The sequence below is a fragment of the Oryzias latipes genome, chromosome 1, assembly GCF_002234675.1.
Source record: "Oryzias latipes chromosome 1, ASM223467v1".
NCBI classification, from domain to species: Eukaryota; Metazoa; Chordata; class Actinopteri; order Beloniformes; family Adrianichthyidae; genus Oryzias; species Oryzias latipes.
The window spans coordinates 16,140,249-16,162,747 of NC_019859.2; the positions used below are offsets into that span (position 1 = coordinate 16,140,249).

General features: G+C 41.5%; 1 protein-coding gene across 6 annotated transcripts in view; it reads right to left on the reverse strand.

The window, feature by feature from the left end:
* Positions 1-19,188, reverse strand: part of lef1 (lymphoid enhancer binding factor 1) — a 39,750-nt gene extending 20,562 nt beyond the window's left edge. For 3 of the 6 annotated variants that reach the window (XM_011476176.3, XM_011476197.3, XM_011476166.3), the window contains exons 1-3: positions 18,285-19,188; positions 16,878-16,944; positions 15,654-15,796 (exon numbers count right to left, since the gene is read on the reverse strand). In XM_011476176.3, the coding sequence (XP_011474478.1) occupies positions 15,654-15,796; positions 16,878-16,944; positions 18,285-18,488 (414 nt within the window). In that variant the 5' untranslated portion in view covers positions 18,489-19,188. The remainder of the gene's footprint in view (positions 1-15,653; positions 15,797-16,877; positions 16,945-18,284) is intronic. The other 3 variants (XM_004065900.4, XM_011476205.3, XM_011476189.3) reach the window with 2 other exon arrangements.
* Between the last annotated feature and the right edge of the window lie 3,311 nt (positions 19,189-22,499).

Below are 22,499 nucleotides of genomic sequence, written 5' to 3' on the forward strand. Positions count from 1 at the left end.
CCATCCCCATCCTACAGAAAGGAGAGCTGGTTAATAACGTGACCAAACCCAAAAGAGGGGGCTATCCAGGGCTGATGGGGGGCTAAATGCATGCCCACACCACAGGCCAAATAATAGCTTTCTCACCCATGTTACTTTACGCCTCTCCACTCCCATTTGTTATTCTGTGGGAAAGAGATAAGAACCACGGAGATTACTGCTTCTTTCACATTTTCTTCAAAGTGTAGTAGAGGTAAAATAATAAAATATATTAATAATAACTGCCAAATGACTGTTACTTTCTGTTAATAATATAACCGCTTTTTGGGCTCCATATGATATAAAAATAAAAATGAGAAAGAGGGAAAATTGAAGAAACTTCTCCAGTAACCCCACCAGTTACAGCTGTCAAATCCCATTTTTCTCAATTTCCTGATAATCTGCCACCATTGTGAAAAGAAGAAAAAAAATCCACCGTGGAAAAACCTGCAGCTTTCTATTTGGGTGCATGCTCCATAGTTTTCTTTTAGAAGAGCAATCTATTCTCAATTGAAATTTAACAGCTTCACAGGGTTATAGATAAAAATAATAGTTTTTTTTTTTTTAAGTGTCAACAATCATCGTAGAGGTGCAGTTTTAGCACAGAGTCCAAAACACTTTCCAGCTGTTGAAAAATTCCCCAAATCACAAAACACTTAACCAGTTCCCTGGACAAAGTGGTTGGAGACTCTCAGCTGAGTGGAGGTCACACAACCTTCAAGCTATTTCATCCCCTTTTCAACTCCTCCCTAACTCCACAGACCTTCAGTAGCAGCAACCGTAGCTATGAATGGTAGATATACTGGAAAAGTCCTTTATTTTATAGGAAAAAGAAAAGGGTTTATGATCTTTTTGTTTCCAAACAAAACACAAGCAAAGAGGTGGCAATAACTAAAAAAATGTTCAATTTTTGGAATTTTAAGTCCTGGTCTTTTAAAAGAACCCTTCATGTGGTTTTGTGAAACTCATGGTGTGGAACTGGAGCTGGCAAAGTCCTAAAAAGCCAAAAAAACATCACTCCGTTTCAGCTGGAGAACCAGTGACTTGCTGCCTAACTGGAAAACTTGAACCCAAATGTGAGACACCACGCCAGGTGTCCGTGAGCTTTTGTTTTGTCATATTACCACATCCTGTCATGGTGGCTAAGCATGAATGCGTGTGCTTCCATGGGTTTGCGTGTCACGCCGAGACTATCCCTGCTATATTGCCTTTTTAGCACCACTCTTCTCACGCCTTACAGCCCAGCTTTTGTACTCCCCTCAATTATACCACTTCTGCAGAGTGGAGTGGGGGGGGGGGGGAAAAGGAAAAAGCAGGAATTTTATAATCACTTCCCACTTCTGTAATTTATATGCAATGAGGACTCTTTGCGCCTGCAGCTACAATCAAGTGTGTAGAAACCATGTGAGGTGTTTCACAAACAGCTGGGGAGATGGCACTCAAGTGGTGGCTATGGATTCCCATGCTGCTCAATCTATTCAATCAGAAGGCCTTCTCGCCCCAAAACTTCACCTCACCCACACATAAGATTTTCTGCTCACTAGAGAGAAAAGGCTCTAGGAAAAAAAAGACCCATAATAGACGAAAAATATATATATATAAAAAAAAAGATGAGGCAAGAAACTGAAACCGTAAAACGGAATTATTCTTCCTGCAGATAATCATTTTAAATTACATCAGGTTGATCACTAGTGAGAGCACACCCTTAATATATGTAACCAAAAATTCTTTTGATTATTTTCTTCTTACTTACAATGTGCACATAGAAGGAGCTTATCTGGACAAAGCCACTGCAGATCCTTCGAACTTGAGTATGAAGCAAAGGTGTGTCCAGTACTGGATTCCAACAATCAACCCCAGACCAGGTGTTCACTCTCAGGTGTATTTACGAGCTAGTTGTCCAACCTTTACTCAACAAAAGAGAGCAAACATCTGCTTAAAGCAGTGCAAAGAACAGCAAAGAAAGGGCACTGTACCACCCTGTATACCAAGGACTATGAGGACCAACCTGTGGAAGCCTAAATAAATAACCACTTATCAATCACTGAATACAGCCAGATTTGAATGACAAGCTAGAATACGTACCTCACAGGAAAGACTCCTGTGGCCAGAGTGCTTATTATAACCAGGGGAAAAAGCTTCTACTAATGACTGGTAACCCATGTTTTTCCCAGAGTACAGCTGATAGACTCAAGCAACCACTGTGACCCAGATCAGGATAATATAGGGGTCACCAAACACCCGGTACTGAGATCTGACGCAAAGCCATGTAATCACAATAACTAATGGTAGCATTTTGATTTTTCCTTACAAAAAGACATGCCACATAATTAAAGTTCAAAATGTTGTTGTTGTTGGCTTTAAGCTTGAGTCATAAAAAATGGGTCATGTTTGGAGTGTGGTGTTTCATCGTTCCCATTGCACGTGCCTCTGTTACCTCGGTAACTTGGATTGTAACCCTGACAAATTTTCTCTGTTCCAACAGTGCAACCTACTAGAATGCTAGAGGATCTGCAATTTGCCCCAACAGCTATACTACTGTCACCATCTTGTATGGCTTAGCGTTCTGTTGTTTTAGTGGTGAGACTATGTTTCTACCATGTAACCCTTGTGCTATCCTAGGCACTTTAACGTTGGAAGCTGAGTCATCTAGACCCACTAGACAGTGCTCTGAACCTTTTTTTTTCAATGATTTGTGATCTTCACTGGTGTCCATGGATTACATGAAATCTTTCCACCTTTATCCACCTTTGTCATGGTAGGAAGAACATGTCAATGTAGGGGTGGGATCATCTAAGATAGCACAAGGGTTAAATACCCCATTAAATAAACTGTAACTCCAAACAAAGTCTTTTCCAACTGGTGCTTTCATAAGGTTACATCTATGATATGTTGTGCCCTTCAGTCAATCAATTTATGAAGTTATTTTTGGTAAGTTAGAGTCCGTCGATGGATTGGCAAACTATCCAGGGTGCACCCTCCCTTTGCCCAACAGTGCATGGGATAGGCTCCAGCCACCCTGTGACCTCAAAATCATTATGCTCCAAATACTCTCATGTCAAATAAAATCTATAATCTGTAAAATGTCCCACAATCTCCCAATTCTTTATTTACCAGTCAGATAATTTACAGTAAACATGCTATAGCACTACTTGTGATTCTGTAAGCCTCTCATACATAAATTACATACATAAACAGGAAAACCTAGAGGTCAAATATGTTTGAAATTTCTTCATGGTGCAGGGACCAATAAGAACTGCAACACATACAGGCTGCAAACAAACACAAATAAAAGCTAAAAACAGCACAGTCTTCTATCCCACCACCAAACTCGAGTGAATAAAACAAGATGGATTACCCATCATCCTTCAGCTGGCATGAAAAACATGCGCTTGCAGCATCCCATCACGTTAGCTCTGCTGCTGACATTCTACACATGCAAGGCAGATAATATGTGTGAAATGTGCCTGCCCCAGATTAAAAGACTTTCTTTTTTATAAGCGTTCAACTCTTAATTTCTGTGCAGCACGGTACTAACAAATGGAGGGAACAGATCATTACAAATAATACAGTTGCTATTTTCCCTCACATGTTAAGAAAAGGAATTAGCAACAGTACAGGAACTTCCTGTGAAACAACAAAAAGCTCCATGTAAAAGTTCCCAAAGCTTTAAAGTGAGCTGTTGTACGAAAGCTTGTTATAACACATATAACAGACAGATATTATGGATATAATGTGGATATAAGGGAATCGCTATTGTATTAGTTTTACAAAATGACTGCTGGTGCAACCTCCAAAATATTAGGAAGTCATGGTGATGGGGCTTAACTCTAAGTGTTAGAATTTTTTGTGGGTTGTAGCCATCTTGATTCTTCATAATTTAACATGATTTTAAAAAGCTTTAAATGAGTCAATTATTTACCACAAATGAATATGAACAGTTTAGCCAGGGGTGCTACTTTTCTATGTGTGTTTACATTTTTTCCTCTACTCTGAACTTTATCTGAAGGCTCAGAAAACAGCAGGGTGGAACCCTTGATGACATTCATGAACATATGAGATGTAATATTCTCAATGATTGTTGGGCTTTACTGATATCCTGATCCACAACTCAAACACACAATGTATCCGTAGCCTTCACTCCGCTTTTTACCTCTATTTAAGTGCTGTGTTTAAAAGATTGAAAAATAGAACCAATAAACCAACACCACAGATACAAGTTTTGTTTTACGATTTTGCTCTGCATGTTCACCGCTATCACACCCGCTCCAACAAGGAAAGCACAAAACAAAAACAAACTTTGTTTGGATTACATAGCCCTGATGTCACAAGTTACTGTTAGTTTTAATAATTAATAATATTATATGACAAACAGAAATTTCAGAGCCCTTAAAGTAGCTTAAGAAAGAGTACAAGCAACTGACTGACACTCAGGTGATATATTGTAGTTACATTTCTGCATTTATCCACATAATTATCAATCATTGTAAATACCTGAATCCACGGTTTACTATGTCTGTCATGTGGACAGTCCACATAGACATCCGTAGAGACTTAAGACTTGAATTGCTGCCAATCCACAACAATCCGTGCTCTAAATGGGACTCAGCTTCTTCACGGTTCTGTTTGCCGTGTGCATGTATGTGCGTGTAGTGATGGTGGGGGCTGGGCTGCTGCTATGGCCCTGGGCAAACTGCAGGATGTTCACCTTGCGGCGGGGCACGGGGCTCATTATCACAGCAGGACCTGGTCACATCAAAGGACTAAGGAAAGGGCAAACATTCTGCTGAAGTGCCACAGTCAGCAGGCCTGTGAGCACATAGGCAAACGCATATAGCAAAGGCAGACCGCACACAAACATATGTGAGCACCGAGTCCAAACCTTCTCTCACTTGAACACCAGATTGAAAAAGTTAAAAAATTCGAGAGTAATTTTTTATGAATAATAGAACACATAAAAGCTACGTTTTAGCTTTACTGAACTTGTTTTTCTAAACTGCTGTAAATTAAAAATAAAACCAGGAAAAACTCATCATTAAAGCTGACCAAAATCGGAACATTTTTGGAATATCTTTCTTCCTAAATCAATCTCCATCCCGCTTCAGTAACTATTTATAGCAGCCTTGCTGCTGCATTAACACACTGCATGATTTATCATTAGCAGCTACATTCATGCCAGGAAGAGCAATGATGCCAACATCCACATCCAAAGACAGTCTGAGGCCCTGAGACATGTATACAAATAAAATCGCAACACAAGCTAACTTCGGGTAGCAGGAGCGCCAAAACCTTAGCCTCCGTACAATCCCACACAAACAGGGAGAGAAAATGCAGTTCAGAATGGGAGGAAAAGTGCTGATGAATTGCCTTATGCAGGAGCTTCATAGAACTGCCGAACAAGAGCGGATTTGCCTGCAACACCTAGATAGTGTTTCCACCCTCAGCTTTCACCCAGGTATTCTGGGCATGAATGGCTGTCAGTTTGGATTTGGGAGCTCAGCGTTGAGGGGAAAAATAGAGTCTAGTGGGGGTCTTTGTGTGCATCTACTTGCAGAGATGAGCGCTAAAGACAGTGCTCTTCGCACTAAGCCTGGACAAGCTCAAATGCAAAATTTCCCATTTGCAGAAAAGATGGAAATGGATGGCATAAGGACTGAAAGTGGACCAAGCAGCTGGCAGTGAGAGCACTGCTGTGTTTGCAGGTCAATGGTACACACACCAGGAAATGTGGATGGGGAGGTGATTCAAATGGAGGCTCCTGCCTGTGCTGAAGAGAGTACTGACCTAGTTTTCGTCTGTAGTTCCCTCAGACGGAAGCACACCCTCCCACATGATGTTCAAGAATAAAATGAATAAAAATAGAGATCAGAGTTAACTGCCAGTGATGACTTGATGCAACCAGAACAGGCTCAGGTTTGAGTTGTGACAACTGATTCAGTTTGTACGGTTATGTAATCCTAAAAAAGTAAGTGACGCTCTGCTCACCTGCATCTGAACCTTTGACTCTGACATTATTTGAGCCAAGTCTTTTGTAAATAGGATTGAAACATTCAAAAAAAATTCTTAAAAATTGGACAGAATTGATTTGACCGATTTCTTTGTGTGTGCAGGTTTGTAAAAATGCATCTTCCTTCCAGTGCTAATGAGCTTTCATAGTTGTGGATGACACTGCAAACATTTCATTCACATCATGGATCAAACAACAATACAGGCAGCCCACTGCTTGGGTTCAATTCTCCGTTTTAAGGGATTAACTGGTAAAGTCTACCAACAACTGCCTTTCACCATGGAATTAGTCATTAATCAAACCACACATTTCAGGATTTCTTTCTTGCCTGGCGCACACGCCCCTGCTAAGGTCTGAATAGAAAGCAAGGAGCTATTCAGATCTGATCCCCCTTCGAACAAACAGCTTTTCTCCAACCCCACAGAAGAAGGGAACTCTTAAAGAACCTCTCCGTGGATCTGGAGCGGTCACAAGAAAACTCCTCCCCACCAATTAGCTTTGTAGCTGGGTTTAGTGGGCTTAAACACAAACAAAACAATGACCACGTACATGGCAAAGGGTGTCTGCTTATCCCTTGATATGTCTAAAGATATGGTAATTTTTGGAATACAAAAGGGACTTCTTAGTCCTAGGGCATATGGTTGCTGCGCCATTATATGGCACACTCATGCACCTGATGCCACAAACCTGAAGTGTTAGCTATATAAAGAAGGCAGCACAGATCTATTTCAGCTGGACTCATTCATGAGGCACAACTACAAGGGTCATAATTGTTTTTCTCCTAAGAAACCAAGGCAACGCAGTTTTTCCGTTTTGAGGTAAACTCTTAAACATGTATTCCAAACAAATTAGGTAAATTGAAAACAGGATAATTTCAAACTGGCTGAGAAAAGAGCGAAGTAACAGATTAATAAATGTGTTCAGGATCTGTCAGAACTGTAGCCCGTCTCTGCCAACTTCTACATGATACAAAGCGTTCAACTTCAGCCAATGTGTCTCAATAAGAAATGTTCCACTTTTGCTAAGGGTTGTAACAATGCTATGAAATGTGTGTTCAGACTGTGGTTCAGAAAATGATCCTTCGTTCCGGATGGAGTCCGCTTAATTTCTTCCGAATCAAGCTCCGAACATTGCAGTTGGTCTGTAGTCTGCATCAAGCAGACCATTCTGTTACGGACCAAAGTTTGCCAACAAAACCATGTGACTCAAGATCTCTTCAGTCATTGGCCAGGAATTACAACGACTAGTTTAAACAACAAGAGAAAGACAGACGTGCTGTGCTTTACAATCCCTATCAGGACAGTGGACTTATAACTTTATATTTTGATTACCAGTTTTGACAACAACACCTTTTACTTTTTACTTTGGTAAAGCCGAGGCATGCTGCAAGGCCAAAACACGCAAGTGTTTAGGGTATAAAGGTACGCCGCTAAGTGTTTATGACATATTGATTATCGGGGAAACACTGTGTAGCACTGCAAGTGTGGGTCTCACCAAAAGATGTTTTATGGGCCTGCATTTATCTGACCACATTTAAATGAGTTTCTGTGTATCATCGTGGTGTTATGGCATTTTTTTTAGAGAATTCTGTTCAGGAAACTACAAGGTAGGAGACACAAAAAGCATTTTAAACACGCTTTTAACGGTGTTAAAATAAACGTTTTTTCAAGTAAACAGTTGGACTCTTTTTCTGTTTGATAACACAACAATCGTTAATTTATATTTGTCCGCGTCTCATCTATTGCTTCATTCCTACTCTGTTCACGTCGGCTACTGTGGCCGTTTTGGTCCAGTCGTTCCGCTCCGAGGACAGATTGTATTCAGACTGAGGAATCTCAGAGCAAATCGAAGCTCAGTCCAATTGGAAACGCATCGAGACCACCTCCAAAGATGGTTCCTGGTCCTGCATCAGGGTCCGCTTGGATGTATTCAGACTGAAACTTTGTTCCGGATTATCAGGGGAAACGAACTATGTTTCACTTAAAGCGGACCATAGGTCCAGTCTGACACTTAATGACCCTTAAAGTCAATTCATTTATTTTATTTCAGTTTATTTTGCACAGTCATATCTTGCTTTCCAAAACAGGTAGTTGACTTCGATGGAACTTGGAGCAATTATGATCCAGAAATCGGTTTAGGTTGGAAAAACGACTTGAGGTGAAGTTATTTCTGTCACCACTTTGTCTACTTGTAACCGTAGAGTGAATTTAGAAACAACCATTCAGTTTTATGGCAAACAGCAGTTTGAGTGTCTGCCCTGCCAAAGGGAGACCTGGAAGTAAACCCCTCCCCTCAATATGTTTCATCTCAAAGATATAGCCATAGAGTGGGGGTGGATTGATTTGATGTTTTGATGCATTGTTTGATGACGGGCAGCTCAAAGTGGAGGATGCTTCTGTGATGTGTCTCCATTGGAGGACATGAAAAGCATCACCTGGCCCCTGCGTCGAGGGACTGTGGCTGATGGTGGATTTAAGGGTTCCTGTGGAGCTGGACGGTGGCTCCATTCATGCCACATAATCCTTTCAGCATGACCTTTATATTTTTAGAGACAGTTCTACCGCTCTGTGTCAGCCTAGCATTTTAAAACCTGTCGCAGACTTTAGAGCACTGATCACATCTGCATTATGTAACTCATTTATTTATATCCTACGAAAAATCTGGATTTTTCCATCACCGACTGTGTTTTCTGATGATCAAAAGAGACCTGGTACAGTGTGAGCTCTTCACGTCAACAAAAATATTCTTGCTAGATATCTTTGTGCGTTTCATCATCCAGCATGGAGCGACTGCAGCAGGGGGAAAAAACCAAAAAACACAGCTTGTTCTCTCTGCTGTGACACCAATACCTACTGACAAACTGCAGTCAATGAATTGTTTTCCAAAAATGCAAGTCTGCACTTTCATGACTGACCTCCTTTTGACAGCTTTAAATACCAAAAATCCAAACAGCCATGAGCTTCACTCTCCCAGCATGTTTTGGAGTTCCTCACACTAAAGAGAAAACACGATTGGAATGAGTCTTTCTGAGGTAGGAGCCGCATGAAAAGGCAGGAGGGTTCAAACGGCGTTGCTGCGTATTAAGACGCTGAAACAGTTGCTCAAATTGGATGAGCTGCAGCAGGGAAGCGAGCTCTGCTGTTCTCCTTTGTGACTTGGGGCCACAGTGTTTCTCCAGCCATAGTAAATTGGGCGCCTGGGGCAGGAGCCTCAGCCAAGCTTGCATTTTGCAGCCGACTGTGGAGGGCATGAGGGATAGAGATATGGCACTAGATGGGGGACAGCGCATGGACGGGGCAGAGGGGGGGTGGGTACTGGAAGAAGTGGAGGTGACAGTGCACACATGTTTAAACACAAAGGGGACCTGGCTCGTTAGCACACTAACTAGCAAGCTCCATGGCAATCAGCACTCGCTATTCTTTCTACTCCCTCCATCCATCTCGTCATAAATAAGGCTACATCTGCAAGTGTAATCACTCCATTGTACTCCGATTTTCTGCTCTGCTGGGCAGCAGCATGGCAGCCTGCTTTTCAGCACCTCTCCCCTGAATCCCCTCCTCTTTCCTCAAGTGCCTCTGCCTGCTCCTGGCTCCTTCTCTGTGGCTGGTGAGGCCGGTGTGTCTCACAGATTACAGAGCTCTGGTCGCTCAGGTAACAAGAGTCACTAATCTGGCTGGGGTTGAATTACACATAATTGCTTCGGCACTGTGATTGATTTCAGCCTCGGCTTGGAAAAGACGATGCCCCCTCTACTCCCCCCACCCCCTCCCCCTATCACCCCCCACCACTCCCTCTCTGCTTCTCTCCAGCGTTCGCGAGCAGCAGCCAAGACTCTCCATCTAGTAGGAGGCAGGAGGCTTTGAAGAGATCAAAGCCAAGGCCGGGAGCAGTTGCGGGCCCTGGGAATACGGGAGAGAGGCTTTCTGCTCCTCAGCCCCATTTTCTAGCGTCATGTTGGATTGCAGCTGTATTGCATTTCGCCAGTTTTCTTAATGCTCTTGGTTTTGACTTTGACATCAGTGATCCCCCTCGGTTTCTTCAAAAAAAAAAAAAAAACAAGAAAGGAGGAGTTAAAAAAACCAAAAGAAAACATGAAGAGTGTGGAAAGGGGAGAAAAGAGGGGGAAAGTGGAGAGAAAAGAGAAGGGGTAAAGAGATCCACAGACTGATTTTTTTTTTTTCACAACTCCATAATTGGCCAGTTCAAAGGAGAGGAGGGGAGAATGTAGCATTTGTTTCCAATTCTGCCGCCGATATGAAAGGAGCGGCAAACTTTTATGGGTTTCCCAAAAATTAAAGACAGGCCTTTTTTCACAGTCAAAGAACAGGGTGTTTTTATGGGCCAAGACCACACAAAATGAACTGATAGCAAAGCTCTCCTCTTTGTCCTCCCACCGAAATCTATGTAGTACAACTCTCATATGTTGGCACACATGCCAATCTGATCTGACGCTTAATTGTGTTGGAAATGGTTAGACCAAAATAAAGTGGTTTGATGTTTAGCAGACGAACACTGGAGGAGGCGTTAAAAAAAAAATGAGTGCAAGCTATACCCATCTATTCATTTAATGGCTTGGCCAATAAAGCCTGGTGGCAAGAAGGCACCCTTTGTACTGCAACCATGCAGGCCCTATACCAACCTCCTACACTGGGGACCATTAATATTTCAGTGCTGTCAGATACACATTGCATGTTAGCCTCTTTAGCACTTACACCCACAGCAGAAAGAAATAATGAGCTACTGAAAAATATAAAACTGCACAGAGGGGGTGGGGGGCAGAGCACGCCCTCGACTGACCAGAATCATGCAACAGAGCCGCTATTGATCATAGCTCCGTTTCTTTAGCCGGACAAAGTGAAGGCTGTTTCAGCTTTCCTGAAGTCTGACGCGGCCGTCAGGATTTGGAACCACAGTTCACCCCTCTGATCTTTTTGTTCTCGCTTGCTGCAATTTAGCACACTGAATGCTGCTCACCTCCTTCCAGACCTACAGGCTGTCAGGATGAGATCAAAACAAGCTATTCATGCTTTTACTTATTTTATGGCTGCATCAGGGAACAGTGGGATACTGTGAGACACATTTGTAAACTACTGCTAAGTTAGTCATGACTTACAGAAAAACTTTTAAAGGCATAAACAGAACATTTTGTGTTAATATAAAAAAAAAAAAAAAGCTTTAAATCTGACATGTGTTTAACTGCATATTCTACCCAGGTCTAAAATTGCAATGAGAAATATCAGATATTCATTTAATCTGTTCCCAAAGCAGTAGGACAAATTTGAAATAATAATAATAATAATATTAATAATAAAATCTCCATTTTTTTTATCCACTTTTTCAGGAAGTCCACACCCCGGCCTTTTAGACAAAGTGGGCATCGGGACGACCTTGGAAAGGACCTGCGCTGACCCATGGAGTTTAGTGGCAGACTTCTGGTGAGGAGTGAAGTCCTCTGAGCAGGTGCTGAGGCCCAAACACAAGTCTGTTCATACAAGTCTGACTGGCTGGCTCCAGGCTGCATGAACAGTTAAGCTTTATTCAATTCAGTGGGAGGACTGGGAACCAAGAAAATGTCATCATCTATGAGCGCTATGCTCAGAGCAATAGCACGCGCCCAAAAATAAGCATCAGCAGGGTTTGTCACGTGTACGGGGATGTGGGCTGTGATGCAACCGATTTCTTTCAGGAATGTAAAAAACTTTTTACAAACACGAACCTCAAACAATGATTCAATGTTTGATGCCTTTCCACAAGTATAAAAATGATCAAACTGGAACGACAGATTTTAACATTTACCCAGGACAATTTTAAAGGTCTTTCAATGACAAAACTGCCTTACAAATAAGAAAAAAACCAACATATCCCATACCATAACAGTGCCAAGAAAGAAACAAAAAATGTTCAGCAGCTCAAACTTTGATTGTCTTCTCCTTGTTCTCATCTTAAACAACAGCAACACATACTTGCTCTGCTAGCAGACAATTACTCTGCTGAGCTCCATTTAGGATGATGAAAACGCTGATAAGAGAATTGCAAGCACATGGCGTCATTAGAAATGTGCATGCTGAGGAAATGTGTCAACCAGCTTCACCACACCACAGCAGACGACAAAAAGGGGGGAAAAATGGCGTTAACGGCACTGTTTATGAAACCCTACAACACAGAGGCAACAACAACAACAAACGCCAAATGATTCATTTGAGTGGTGGAGTCCCTGGTGAAGATTTTGCACAAACACGTTGCAGTGTGAGATCAGCACCACAGAGGACATTGACATCAGCGTGACAGTAAGAGGGGGGGACACAGCAGGAGAAAACAAATGCACTTCCTCCTGCTGCACAAATACAATCACTGGAACATTTTTTAGCAGCCTACATTTATTTTAGATGGTCCTCAGCTTCCTAAAAATCCCCTTTCAGCTATCATAGAAGTTCCCACAACACGTCCACGCTGTAGAGACACTAAAGGAACCCCTTAAAGTGCCAGAAGCTGCCATCTAAAACATGATGTGTGAACATGGAAGGCAGCTGATAGATGCAGTGTTCTCTTTAACAGGGATCTTCCACGGTAGCACTGAGGGCATGAGCTCAGGACACACATGGCACTGAGGGACACCAGAGCAGTCCCACCAAATCCCGTTAGGTAAGCCTGGGTTAGTGATTCCACGCTGCGAGACGCTGGCTTGCAGATCCGTCACGTTACCAGTACATCAAAGGAGAGCGCAGTGGTGCGCCCCCCCCCCCCCCTTTTTTTGCCATGAGGATCTGCAATTCAGGGTCCAAAGGCACTAAAAAAAAGGAGCGGCTCCCTGAACACTCACCAACAACCAGCACAGCAAACAAACCTAAAAAATCAGCAATGCTTACTTCTGTTTTTTCCCTCTTCAAGCTGTTACTCAAGACCCCCAGCATTGTTCTTACACAGCAGGAGATCACAAGCATCTTCAGCATCAGGTGAAAGTCCTGAGCTGCATCTCCACTCAAAAGACTGACCTGAAGGAGAACTTTTTCTCCTCTGTGTGTCTTCACTGAAGGAAGCCATCCCACTCTTCAGGGAGGCCTAATGCTATAAAACTGAAGTGTACATGCTCTAAACGTGACAGAAGTATGCTTCAAGCAGATTTTTGGATTTTTTTAAGTATAGACTGACCCTTATTTTAAGGTTAATTCTCTTTTTTAGAAGCTGTTTTTTAAAAATTCTAGTCAATAAGGCAGAGGGTGTTTTTGAAAAAGCTGCCCTATTTTAAAAACAAGTTACTTTCTTTTGAAAAAAAGGTTTCCTACAATGTTTGATATAAAAATGTATGTATTGATACATATGGTTTCTTCCAGTACCCATCAGGATAAAAAAGAAATAGAACAAATATGTTTCATAAAATGTATGTAACCTCTGTGGACCCCAGCTAATATTTGAACTAACCCCTCAAAACACACAGGGCCCCAGTTAAGCAGAAAAACTACTGTGGTAATCTAACTCAAAACGTGATGTCCACGCATGTGGACGCCAGGTCTAAAGAGGTTAAACAAGGAAAGAAATAGCCTAAACGCAAGCGTCTTTACACCCAAATCTGAGCTCTTCTGGAGAAGTCAGCTCATTAAGCCAGAGGTCCTAAAATCTGCTGACAATCAGCAACTCCCAAAAGCTCCATCACGAGTAGACGGCATGTGCAGGAATGTCATGGTCAATGGAAATCAATCTAAACTGCCGGGATTGGGGGCGGTGATAGGGCTGGGGATGGAAGAGAATGAAAGAGAGAATGTGCCTTTGATCTCAGTGAAAACTGATCCCAGGCCTGCAGATACTATGGCTGCGGTGGCCAGCAGCAATGGCAACAAGCTGACATCAGTGAGAAAGCCAGAGGACTTGTGTTCCGTGATCCTTCCACCAAGCCTTGGCTCGTGTTATTTGGTTAAGTGAGAGAAGAGCGTAGAAAGAACTACCGTTTTATTGAAGACAGGGTGAGAGGAGGGGGTGGTGGTGGTGGTGGGGAAGGGTATCAACCACAGAAACTGAAATGAAGCTTGGGCTTCAGAGGTTCTGGGAACAAGTGAGACGCCTAACCGCCTGGCCTACAACATCTGTGCCGGGAGGTAATTTCCTTTTACAAAGTCAGCTGGTCTCCATACAGACTTTGAATTTTTTTTTAATACCATCAACCAGAAAACAAGCCATAAAGACAGCTTGGAAAGTATCCTGAAGCACATTTCAGAAGGTATTGCAGTTTGGAAAGTGAACCAGTCATTTCTTCTCCAGCATGTTGCATAGTTTCATGCTGGAGCCTAGAATGCAATTTTATCACCATTTGATAAGAAAAATTGCATATGAAAGGAGATTCTTTACACGCAGCATGTGGCATCTGCAATTACATCCTCTGTTAAAAAGTGATTAAAAGCAGGATTACTCCTGCTGTCTGCGTGCACTCAAAGGAAACAACTTTCAGTCATTCACGTTGCAGTCTTTTCCTTTGTGTGGGGGACCCACCTATGGACAGACTGAACATCTCTTTGTCCAACCATGTCAGATAGTGAGACGTGGTCCAAACAGGATTACGGTGGACAGCTGCTGGTACACTTTGTGTTTTATGTCTGCCTTGGGAGGAGAAATTTGCAAATGGGACAGACACAGGAAACTGCCAGCGAGAGACCTGCAGCTGGCCTGAAATGAATACCACCATCTTTTTTTCCAACATTCACCAGACAGTAGGAGAAAATCTTCTACAAGGGAATTTCAAAACATGACTTTTTGCACTCAGGCCTACTGAGTCATGAGCTATTTAAGAGGGTTTACTTGGGGTATAACGGTCGCAAAAGCATCACTTGACTTGGATGGGAAATATTGTAGATCACTTGGTAATTTTGTGGGCAAAAAAAGAGTATTTGATTTGCAGTTGTGCGGAGTGGTTGACAGGACAGGAGTCAACACTGCTAACAAGTAAAGCAGAGACCAAAAAAAGCTTTTTCAGTGAAAAGCTATTTAGTTAAAAAGCCTAGCTGAATTTCTAGCAACACATTATTAGAAAAAAATTAATGTTTAAGCTTTTGTTTTGACCTAGCTAAAAATATTGGCAAAATGGTGGAATGAAAACATAACAATAATACAAAAAGGAAATATTTTAACGATTTTCTCTGGTGGTTTTTAAAGCATACTGAAAGTAAAGTTTCAAAAAAATAGGATTTTAGCACACAACCAAAACTGTAAAATTCATAGTGGTGCCTCACTTTTTACTTGAACGGCTGCAAAATGAAGTTAATTCTTTGTTGGTCAGTCACAGCTACGCTTCATTCTTTTTTTTTCTAGTGTTTTCTCCTTTTTTTCTTTCAGAGAGGGGAAAAAGGTGACAAGCCCCTGCTTTCAGCATTCAGTTATTAGCTTACAAAAAAGTTGTAGTGAAATAAAAAAAATCCCTTTATCTATAAGTATAAAATGTTTTTTAACCATTTCCTATTATAAAAGAATTGTAAACCATCTTTCTCATAGCTATAATATTTCACTATACGCATTGTTAAAACTCAAGCTTGAGTTTATTGTATAAACAAATCCAAAATGATGTGTGGATATTATTTTCTCTAAGCTGTTAAACCATGATGTGGTATAAAATAATATAGACAAAGTAAAAGCCGGTACTTACCGTTCTGGGCATGGGCGGTGAGAGGGAGCCATTGTTCATGTAGGAGTCGCTGTTCATGTTCATCATGATGTAACCTGGGTAACTCGGGTACACGTGGCCTTTACCGTACATGTCCGCATGTTTTCCTAAAAAACAAGAGTCCGCTTAAAAAAACGGATGAAAAGAATCCATAAAATACAAAGACAAAATATTTGCAAAGAGGACATTTTAATTATATAATATATATTTTACAGTGGAACATCAAAAACAACCAAATCCAGGACAACAAGATGTTCTAAAATGCGCTTGGGCTCAATATTCTGAACAGAAGTCTGGTTCCGAGCCTCACCTGGTGTAAAAGCTGTAATGATATTACTGCCTATTGCTTTAACCTCTGCCCCATATTGCCACAGCCTTTTGTTTGTGCCCTTTCTCCTCCATGTTGGAGAGGAGTGTCGTATTATGCAGAGGAACAATGGAGCCCCTCTGTGCCAATTAGCGCCAATTAGAAGAACATACAGACTGTGTCAAAACAGGAGACGCCCCAACTGTTCTTCAATGACCTAAGAGGGGGAGCTTCATACAAGAGGCCTCCATAAAGCGCCACTCGCCTCTCAGCTGTGCAATAAGGGGGGGTGGGGGGGGGTGGGGGGGGGGGGGTGATGGCAACATGGATCTTGTTTTGAGAAGAAGCAGGCGTTGGTTTTTATGGGGTCCTATTCAAGAGTGAAAGGGAGACCAGAGGAGGACACACTCCTCCTCTAAAGCCCTAATGATGACCTGGAGCAGCAGGGTCAGACCACAATAGCCAGGCAGGAATGAGTCCCAGGGGCCCGAAGCAACATGTTGCATGTGATAGCGTCGATCCATGTGAGAGGATGTTGGGCATTATTATAAACAACCAGGTGTAAATGGGATTGTGGGAATTGTAGGCCTGAACTGCAATCATTTATTTTAAAGTAGTCACTTCCTTCTTTTTTTAATTTTTATTTTCATTTGATAAATTGTTTTCAACAGGAAGCCTCACTGGTGGAACCGGTAACAGGTAGCTCTGTTTATGAATGCAAGGCGTGTTCTGACTAGACCTGGATCAGGACAATCAGCAGTTCTGATCCAAGGGGGCCCACAGCATGACCCCTATCTGTTTGGGTAAAACAACTGTGACGCCTTCTGTCCCCTTTTTTTCTTAACTCTTTCTAAAAATAAAAGGTTTGCACTGCGGCTGAGTGAGTTGCTGTCACTTACCATCTTCTATGAGGTCTCTGTGTTTTTCATGATATGAATCTGGTGGTATTTGGGACTGCCTAGCTGCCTGTGAAAAAAACAAAAGAGAAGAAAAGGTGAAGAAAAAACAATTAATATACAATGAAGCAACGAGGCCCCCCAGTTCCATCCACATGTTCATGTGGGCAGACACCTCCGCCCCCCCCAAATGCTTCTGGGATAAAGTGCATCCTTTCTGCTTTTCACTATTTTGCTCAAGCACACACACTCACACATAGCGGGGATGGTGCAGCCGGCATCAAAGCTTCAGAAGGAAACACTCAATTAGAAATCCTGTCCTTTAAAGAGGTGGAATTGAAACCTCAATTGAAGTCGGCTCTCATTTATTCATTCAAATAAAAATACAATTCCTTTTTTCATTACAAGTTTTGCAAAAAGTGAGGTAAATTTGTTTCATTTTTTTTTCTCTCCATCAAATAGAAATCAATCTTTGCACTTTGAAAGACTTTTATTTCATATTTGAATTAGGAAACCAAACCTGCCTTTTGGGGATTCAAGCCCCTCAGGAGGGCTTTTTTTGAGCTGAGTGAAGAAATTCCATGGGATTCCTAATTAACATTCAGCCTCCATCCCGCTGCTTCTAAAGTGACGACTGTGTACTATTTCAATTTTTGGACGTTGCCAAAATTTCATTAAAACTTCTGCTAACGACAAAACAGCCGACCGACTTTGTGTGAGGAGGTGGGGGGAGCAGAAAGCCACACAGCCTCAGGTGCATCATGGATGGGGAGCTACATATAATAAAGCAGGACCAAAACACATGCTGGAATTTTTTTAAATCTCCTGTCAACGTGTGTGCGGATGTCTTTACAGCATGTTTGGCTTTATTATGTTTCTTTCCAAAAAATGTCAAAATTTTCATTGTCGTTTGAAATCTGTCAGCAATTCTATGAGATATTTTAAACAAAACAAGAAAAATATAGACATGTTTAAAATGAAATAACATTTTTAAACGGTTTTTCACTAAAGAAAATACAGATGCAAGTGCATCAAGTAAACATCAGTTTAGGCTGCACTCAAGGCCACATATTTTGCATCATTCTCTCTCTCTCTCTCTCTTTATTCTACACATTTCATCAGAATTTGAAGGCCTTTCATTCACACACATTGGGGGGATATGGAGGCAGAGAAGGATGAATTTAGAGAAGCTTCATCCAGCTGTCTTAAGGTTGAATGTACAACATTTGTTTCTTAGTTCAAATGTGATCAGAATAAGACAGCAGGTTCAGTCAGTTTGATTCAAAGCTTAAAGCTAGATCAGGTGATGGTTCGGATTAAATAAATAAATAAATAACCTAATGTTGTGGGGCTGCTGCCCCCGCCCCTCCTCAGTGATGGAGTTCAGACATCTCTGCACACATGACTCACATCGTGGTTGTTGCTGTTGGGGCTGCTCTCAGACTCGTTGACCAGGGATGACTTGATGTCGGCCAAGTCTCCCTCCTCTTCGGAGTGGCTCAGCTCGGCGAAGATCTGCTCCTTGTGCGGGTCTCCTTCGTCTTTGAAGGGGATCATCTCATCTGTGGCGCAAAGCTCCGGGTCCCCGCCACCGCCGCCCGATAACTGTGGCATTGTTTTAAATTTCAAAATATATATTTAAAAACAAAATATGTTGTCTCGCCACTGAAGACGAAAAAGACTCCAGCACTGACTGTAAAGGGAATAAAAATAAAATTGAAGGATTAACTCCCACGGAAGTCCCCAGAAAAACCTCACTGCACTGAAGGAAGCAGCGTTCACGCACGCGGCGGCGGCGGCGGAAGGTTTTTCTTTTTTACGCTGAAGCAACAGGAGGAGAGCGGCTGCTGTCCGCCTCCTTCCTCACCATCACCGCTGCACTAAAAACACTCAACCTGTTAGCTAAAAACTGGAGAGAAAAAAGTCCCACTTAATGTCACGGAAAAGCAAAAATAACACAAGTTAACACCTCCTCATTTTTTCAGTCAACTAAAACATTTGTCCTTGAATTACAAAAAAAAAAAAAGAAAGTGAGAAAAATATCTCCTCGGTGGTTTAGCCAACCAAAGTAGGCTAAAAAAAAAGTCAAAAAGACGCCAGGAGATGAGACGGACGGCCGACTAAACTTCGAGGAGTTCTACAGAAGTGATGCTTTAAAAATACATCCTCAGAGCTGGACGAACGCGGCGAAGATAAAAGTCACCAAACAACAAGAAAAAAGTAAGATGTGCTGTGAGTGGGGTGGGGGGAAAAGAGAAAGACTTCCCACTGCTCCTGCAGCGCTTCCACGGCGTAATGTAACCAGCGCGTGCGTGTGTGTGTTGGTAATGTAGCTGCGCTTCCTCCTCCTCCTTCCCCTCCTTTTTTTTCCTCCCTCTTCAGTCACTGGGAGGAAGGAGAGATGAAAGGGAAGCCGAGGCTCTGATTGACACCACACCAATTGACACTCCTCCTGAGAGAGAGATTTATACAAAGCTCACAACAAATGGGCAGACAGGAGGGGAAGAAGGAGCAGCCATGGCTGACACACGCTGATTTAAAGCAATTAGGAGAAATAAAAAAAGATTACACAAAAAGACACCGGAGGAAGCTTGTTTGGCACGAGCTTCAGCGTGAACGCAAACCAAATAAAAATAATAATAATAAAACAATATTTATAGCTATCAAAAATTAGTGTTAATCAAAATATAAAACATTTATAATTTTTAGAATTTTGACAACATGTTATCACAGAGCTATGTCATTTTAAAACCAAACAAATGTATTTATAACATAAGGGCCTACAGAGAATAATTATGGCAAAAGCAAATACATTTGACTTTTCTGAATGTCTTTTATTTTGTAAAAATAATACACACACCAACACGCAATAAGTGTTTTTTTTATGTTTTTCAAAATCGGAACTATTTTATTAGAAAATAATGTAGCCGGGCATATTTCGTGTTCGAGCGGCGAGTCCAGGATTGCGTGAGAATCAGAGCTGGGACAGGGAGGCAGGTCTTTATAAAGCGCGGAGGTGGGGTTAGGAAGGCGGGGCCGCGGCTTCTTTTGATCTTGCGGCGGCTGGTTCTTTCATCCCCAGCTCCCCCTCTCTCCCTCCCTCCCTCCAGCCGATTCCCCCACCGCCGCTACCTTCCTCTGCCCCCCTCCTCCCTCCCTCCCCTCACTCCCTTGCCTTTGTATGACTAAATTTGGTCCGAGTGTGGAGCCGAGCCAACATTTCCACGTGTGCGTTCATCCCAGCTGAGAGAGGGGAGAAAAGGAGATGAGGGTGGGAGAAGGGGTTCTCTTCCGGGTAGGGAGACCGAGAAAAAAAAAAAAAAAAAGATCAAAGAGTTTTGGGTTTTGGAAGCCGAGTGTGGATTCAAAAGAGACTGGCTGCATTCCAGAGTATAGCGGAAAGCGCACCAACTCTCATGCACGCGGTAAATACGGCACTATAAAAGAGAGGGCTAATTAGACAGATTTCACCCTGGCAGACAAGAACAACCGAGCCTTCTTATTTGAAAATACCCTTCAACAGTTTAGCTTTTTTCCATCCTTTTCTCCAGCCTAAATGTGCGTAATGGTGAAAGCTCTGTCTGTGTTCCTTCCCTGTGTGTAGAAGGTGTCGGTTCTTCTACCTCATCACGGATCCGTTTAATTATCCGGATGTTTTATTTGTTTGTTTGTTTTTTGGCACAGATTAAAAATGATGACACTCAATCAACAACCAGCCTAAAATCAACTCCTTCACTTTCATAAACACTGTCACAGCGTTTATAATAATAATAATGTAATAATACATTTTTTGTACCAAGACCTGTTAAGAGAATGCAGGCCACAAGAAATGAAAGATATTTTAATATAAATGTATATTAAATTATGTTTAAAAAAGGGTAGAATGCACTTAGCTATTGAAACAAATGGATTGCAATAAAAAAGATAAGTCCTTAGAGGTCTCCTATTTGCCTTTTGTTTACTTTGATAGGCTAATTTTTTTAGTAGATTAAGATCGTTTGATTGAAATAAAAACATTTTAGGATATTTCTAAACACAGAACATAATTTAAAATTGTGCTCAAAAATATATATCAAATTATTTCTGTTTTGTCTCTCAAATGCATTAGCTGAACATTTGAATTAATGCTTGTATCCAGCACACACACATTGAACATATACATAATAAAATATTCATGTTTTGCAGACAACATAAAATACCAGCCTCTAACGGAATTCTCAAGACAAAAATAATCCTCTTAAGTTCTGGCACAAAAAAACAGAAATTACTTTACGTCTGCTCCTGTTTGGATGGGAAAATGAACGTTTGCAAGCACTTTATTATGGTTTTTTTTTTTTTTTTTGCAACAAGGCTTATTGATCACTTCTTTCAGAATAAAAGTCTTAACTCTCATCATAATTGTTTTTGTTGCAGGATATAACAATGATGCAAATAGTTTCGCTTATTTTGATGGTATAATTAGATCATGACTGATAAAAATCCAACACCAGTTTATGATTTAACAATGCGTTGAACCTTTGAATGCACTTTCACTTCACTGATATATACGCTCACAGGATAAGCTGTACATCACTGGTCGAACTGTTAACTGGGAAAGCTGAGCTAGTGGAAAAGCTAGAGAAAAGGGGAGGAAAAAAACAACAGAGCCACATTTGCATTTTTCTCCTAATGAGTTCATAAGAGTGACCCCTCTGGATCTCACATGAAAAGGGAGATTTCCTGCTGTGTTGTGACCTGAATTCGCTTGTCTCTCACTTTAAATACTCATTTTTTTATGTTATATAAAAAGGGGGGGGGGGGTGCATCTATACACACGGCATAATTTATCGCCAGCACACTGTTGATGCTTGGTTTCCCCTTTTTTCAAAATGCTAGTTGATCTCATGGATAAAATGAAAATGAGTGTTTCTCCAAGTGCTGATGAACAAAAAACTGCACATCTACTTTGAGATCACCTTTTTTTCATGATAAACTTGGAGAACTGTATCAGTTTATCAGGTATGAGACAACATTCAGTTGATCTACAGCTGTGTCCTTTTTTATCTGCACAAATTGAATGTTTCAAATGGAAATGACCTCCTTTACCTCTCCTTTCCTCCAGTGTGCTGCATTTGCTAAGTGAATACGAGTTTGCGAGTGTGAAACTTGCTTTCTGTGAGGTTTTTAACTGCTAAACTCATCCTGCTGCTGTCTATTCCACCTGCTACTCATTCACAAAAAAAAATCTTCCTTGATGTAAAAATTACAGCCTTTGTGCTCATAACTTTGACAAAAATACAGGAAACCAACATTAAATTATGATGAAAAGAGTCTGCAATTAAAGCGGAGCGAAGACACATTTATCAAAAGCATAAATCAAAACCAGAGGAGATCCAAGGTGGGTGATTATTGGTGCCTCCCTTTGATTGGTAGAAGATGAGTCACCTTCTTAAAGGGGAGGAAAGTGTCTGGAGGGTAAGGTGCAGAGGATGGGGGGACAGACCTATGATCTGTTGATTTATGGCAGTGCTCCTAGGAGGCGGTGTCAGACAAACTGTCGTTAAATTTAAATGATCTCCTTGATGGAAAAAGGAGGGGAATTTGTCAGACTGTGTATTTATTTTGTAATTTGTGTATCTTTGTTGG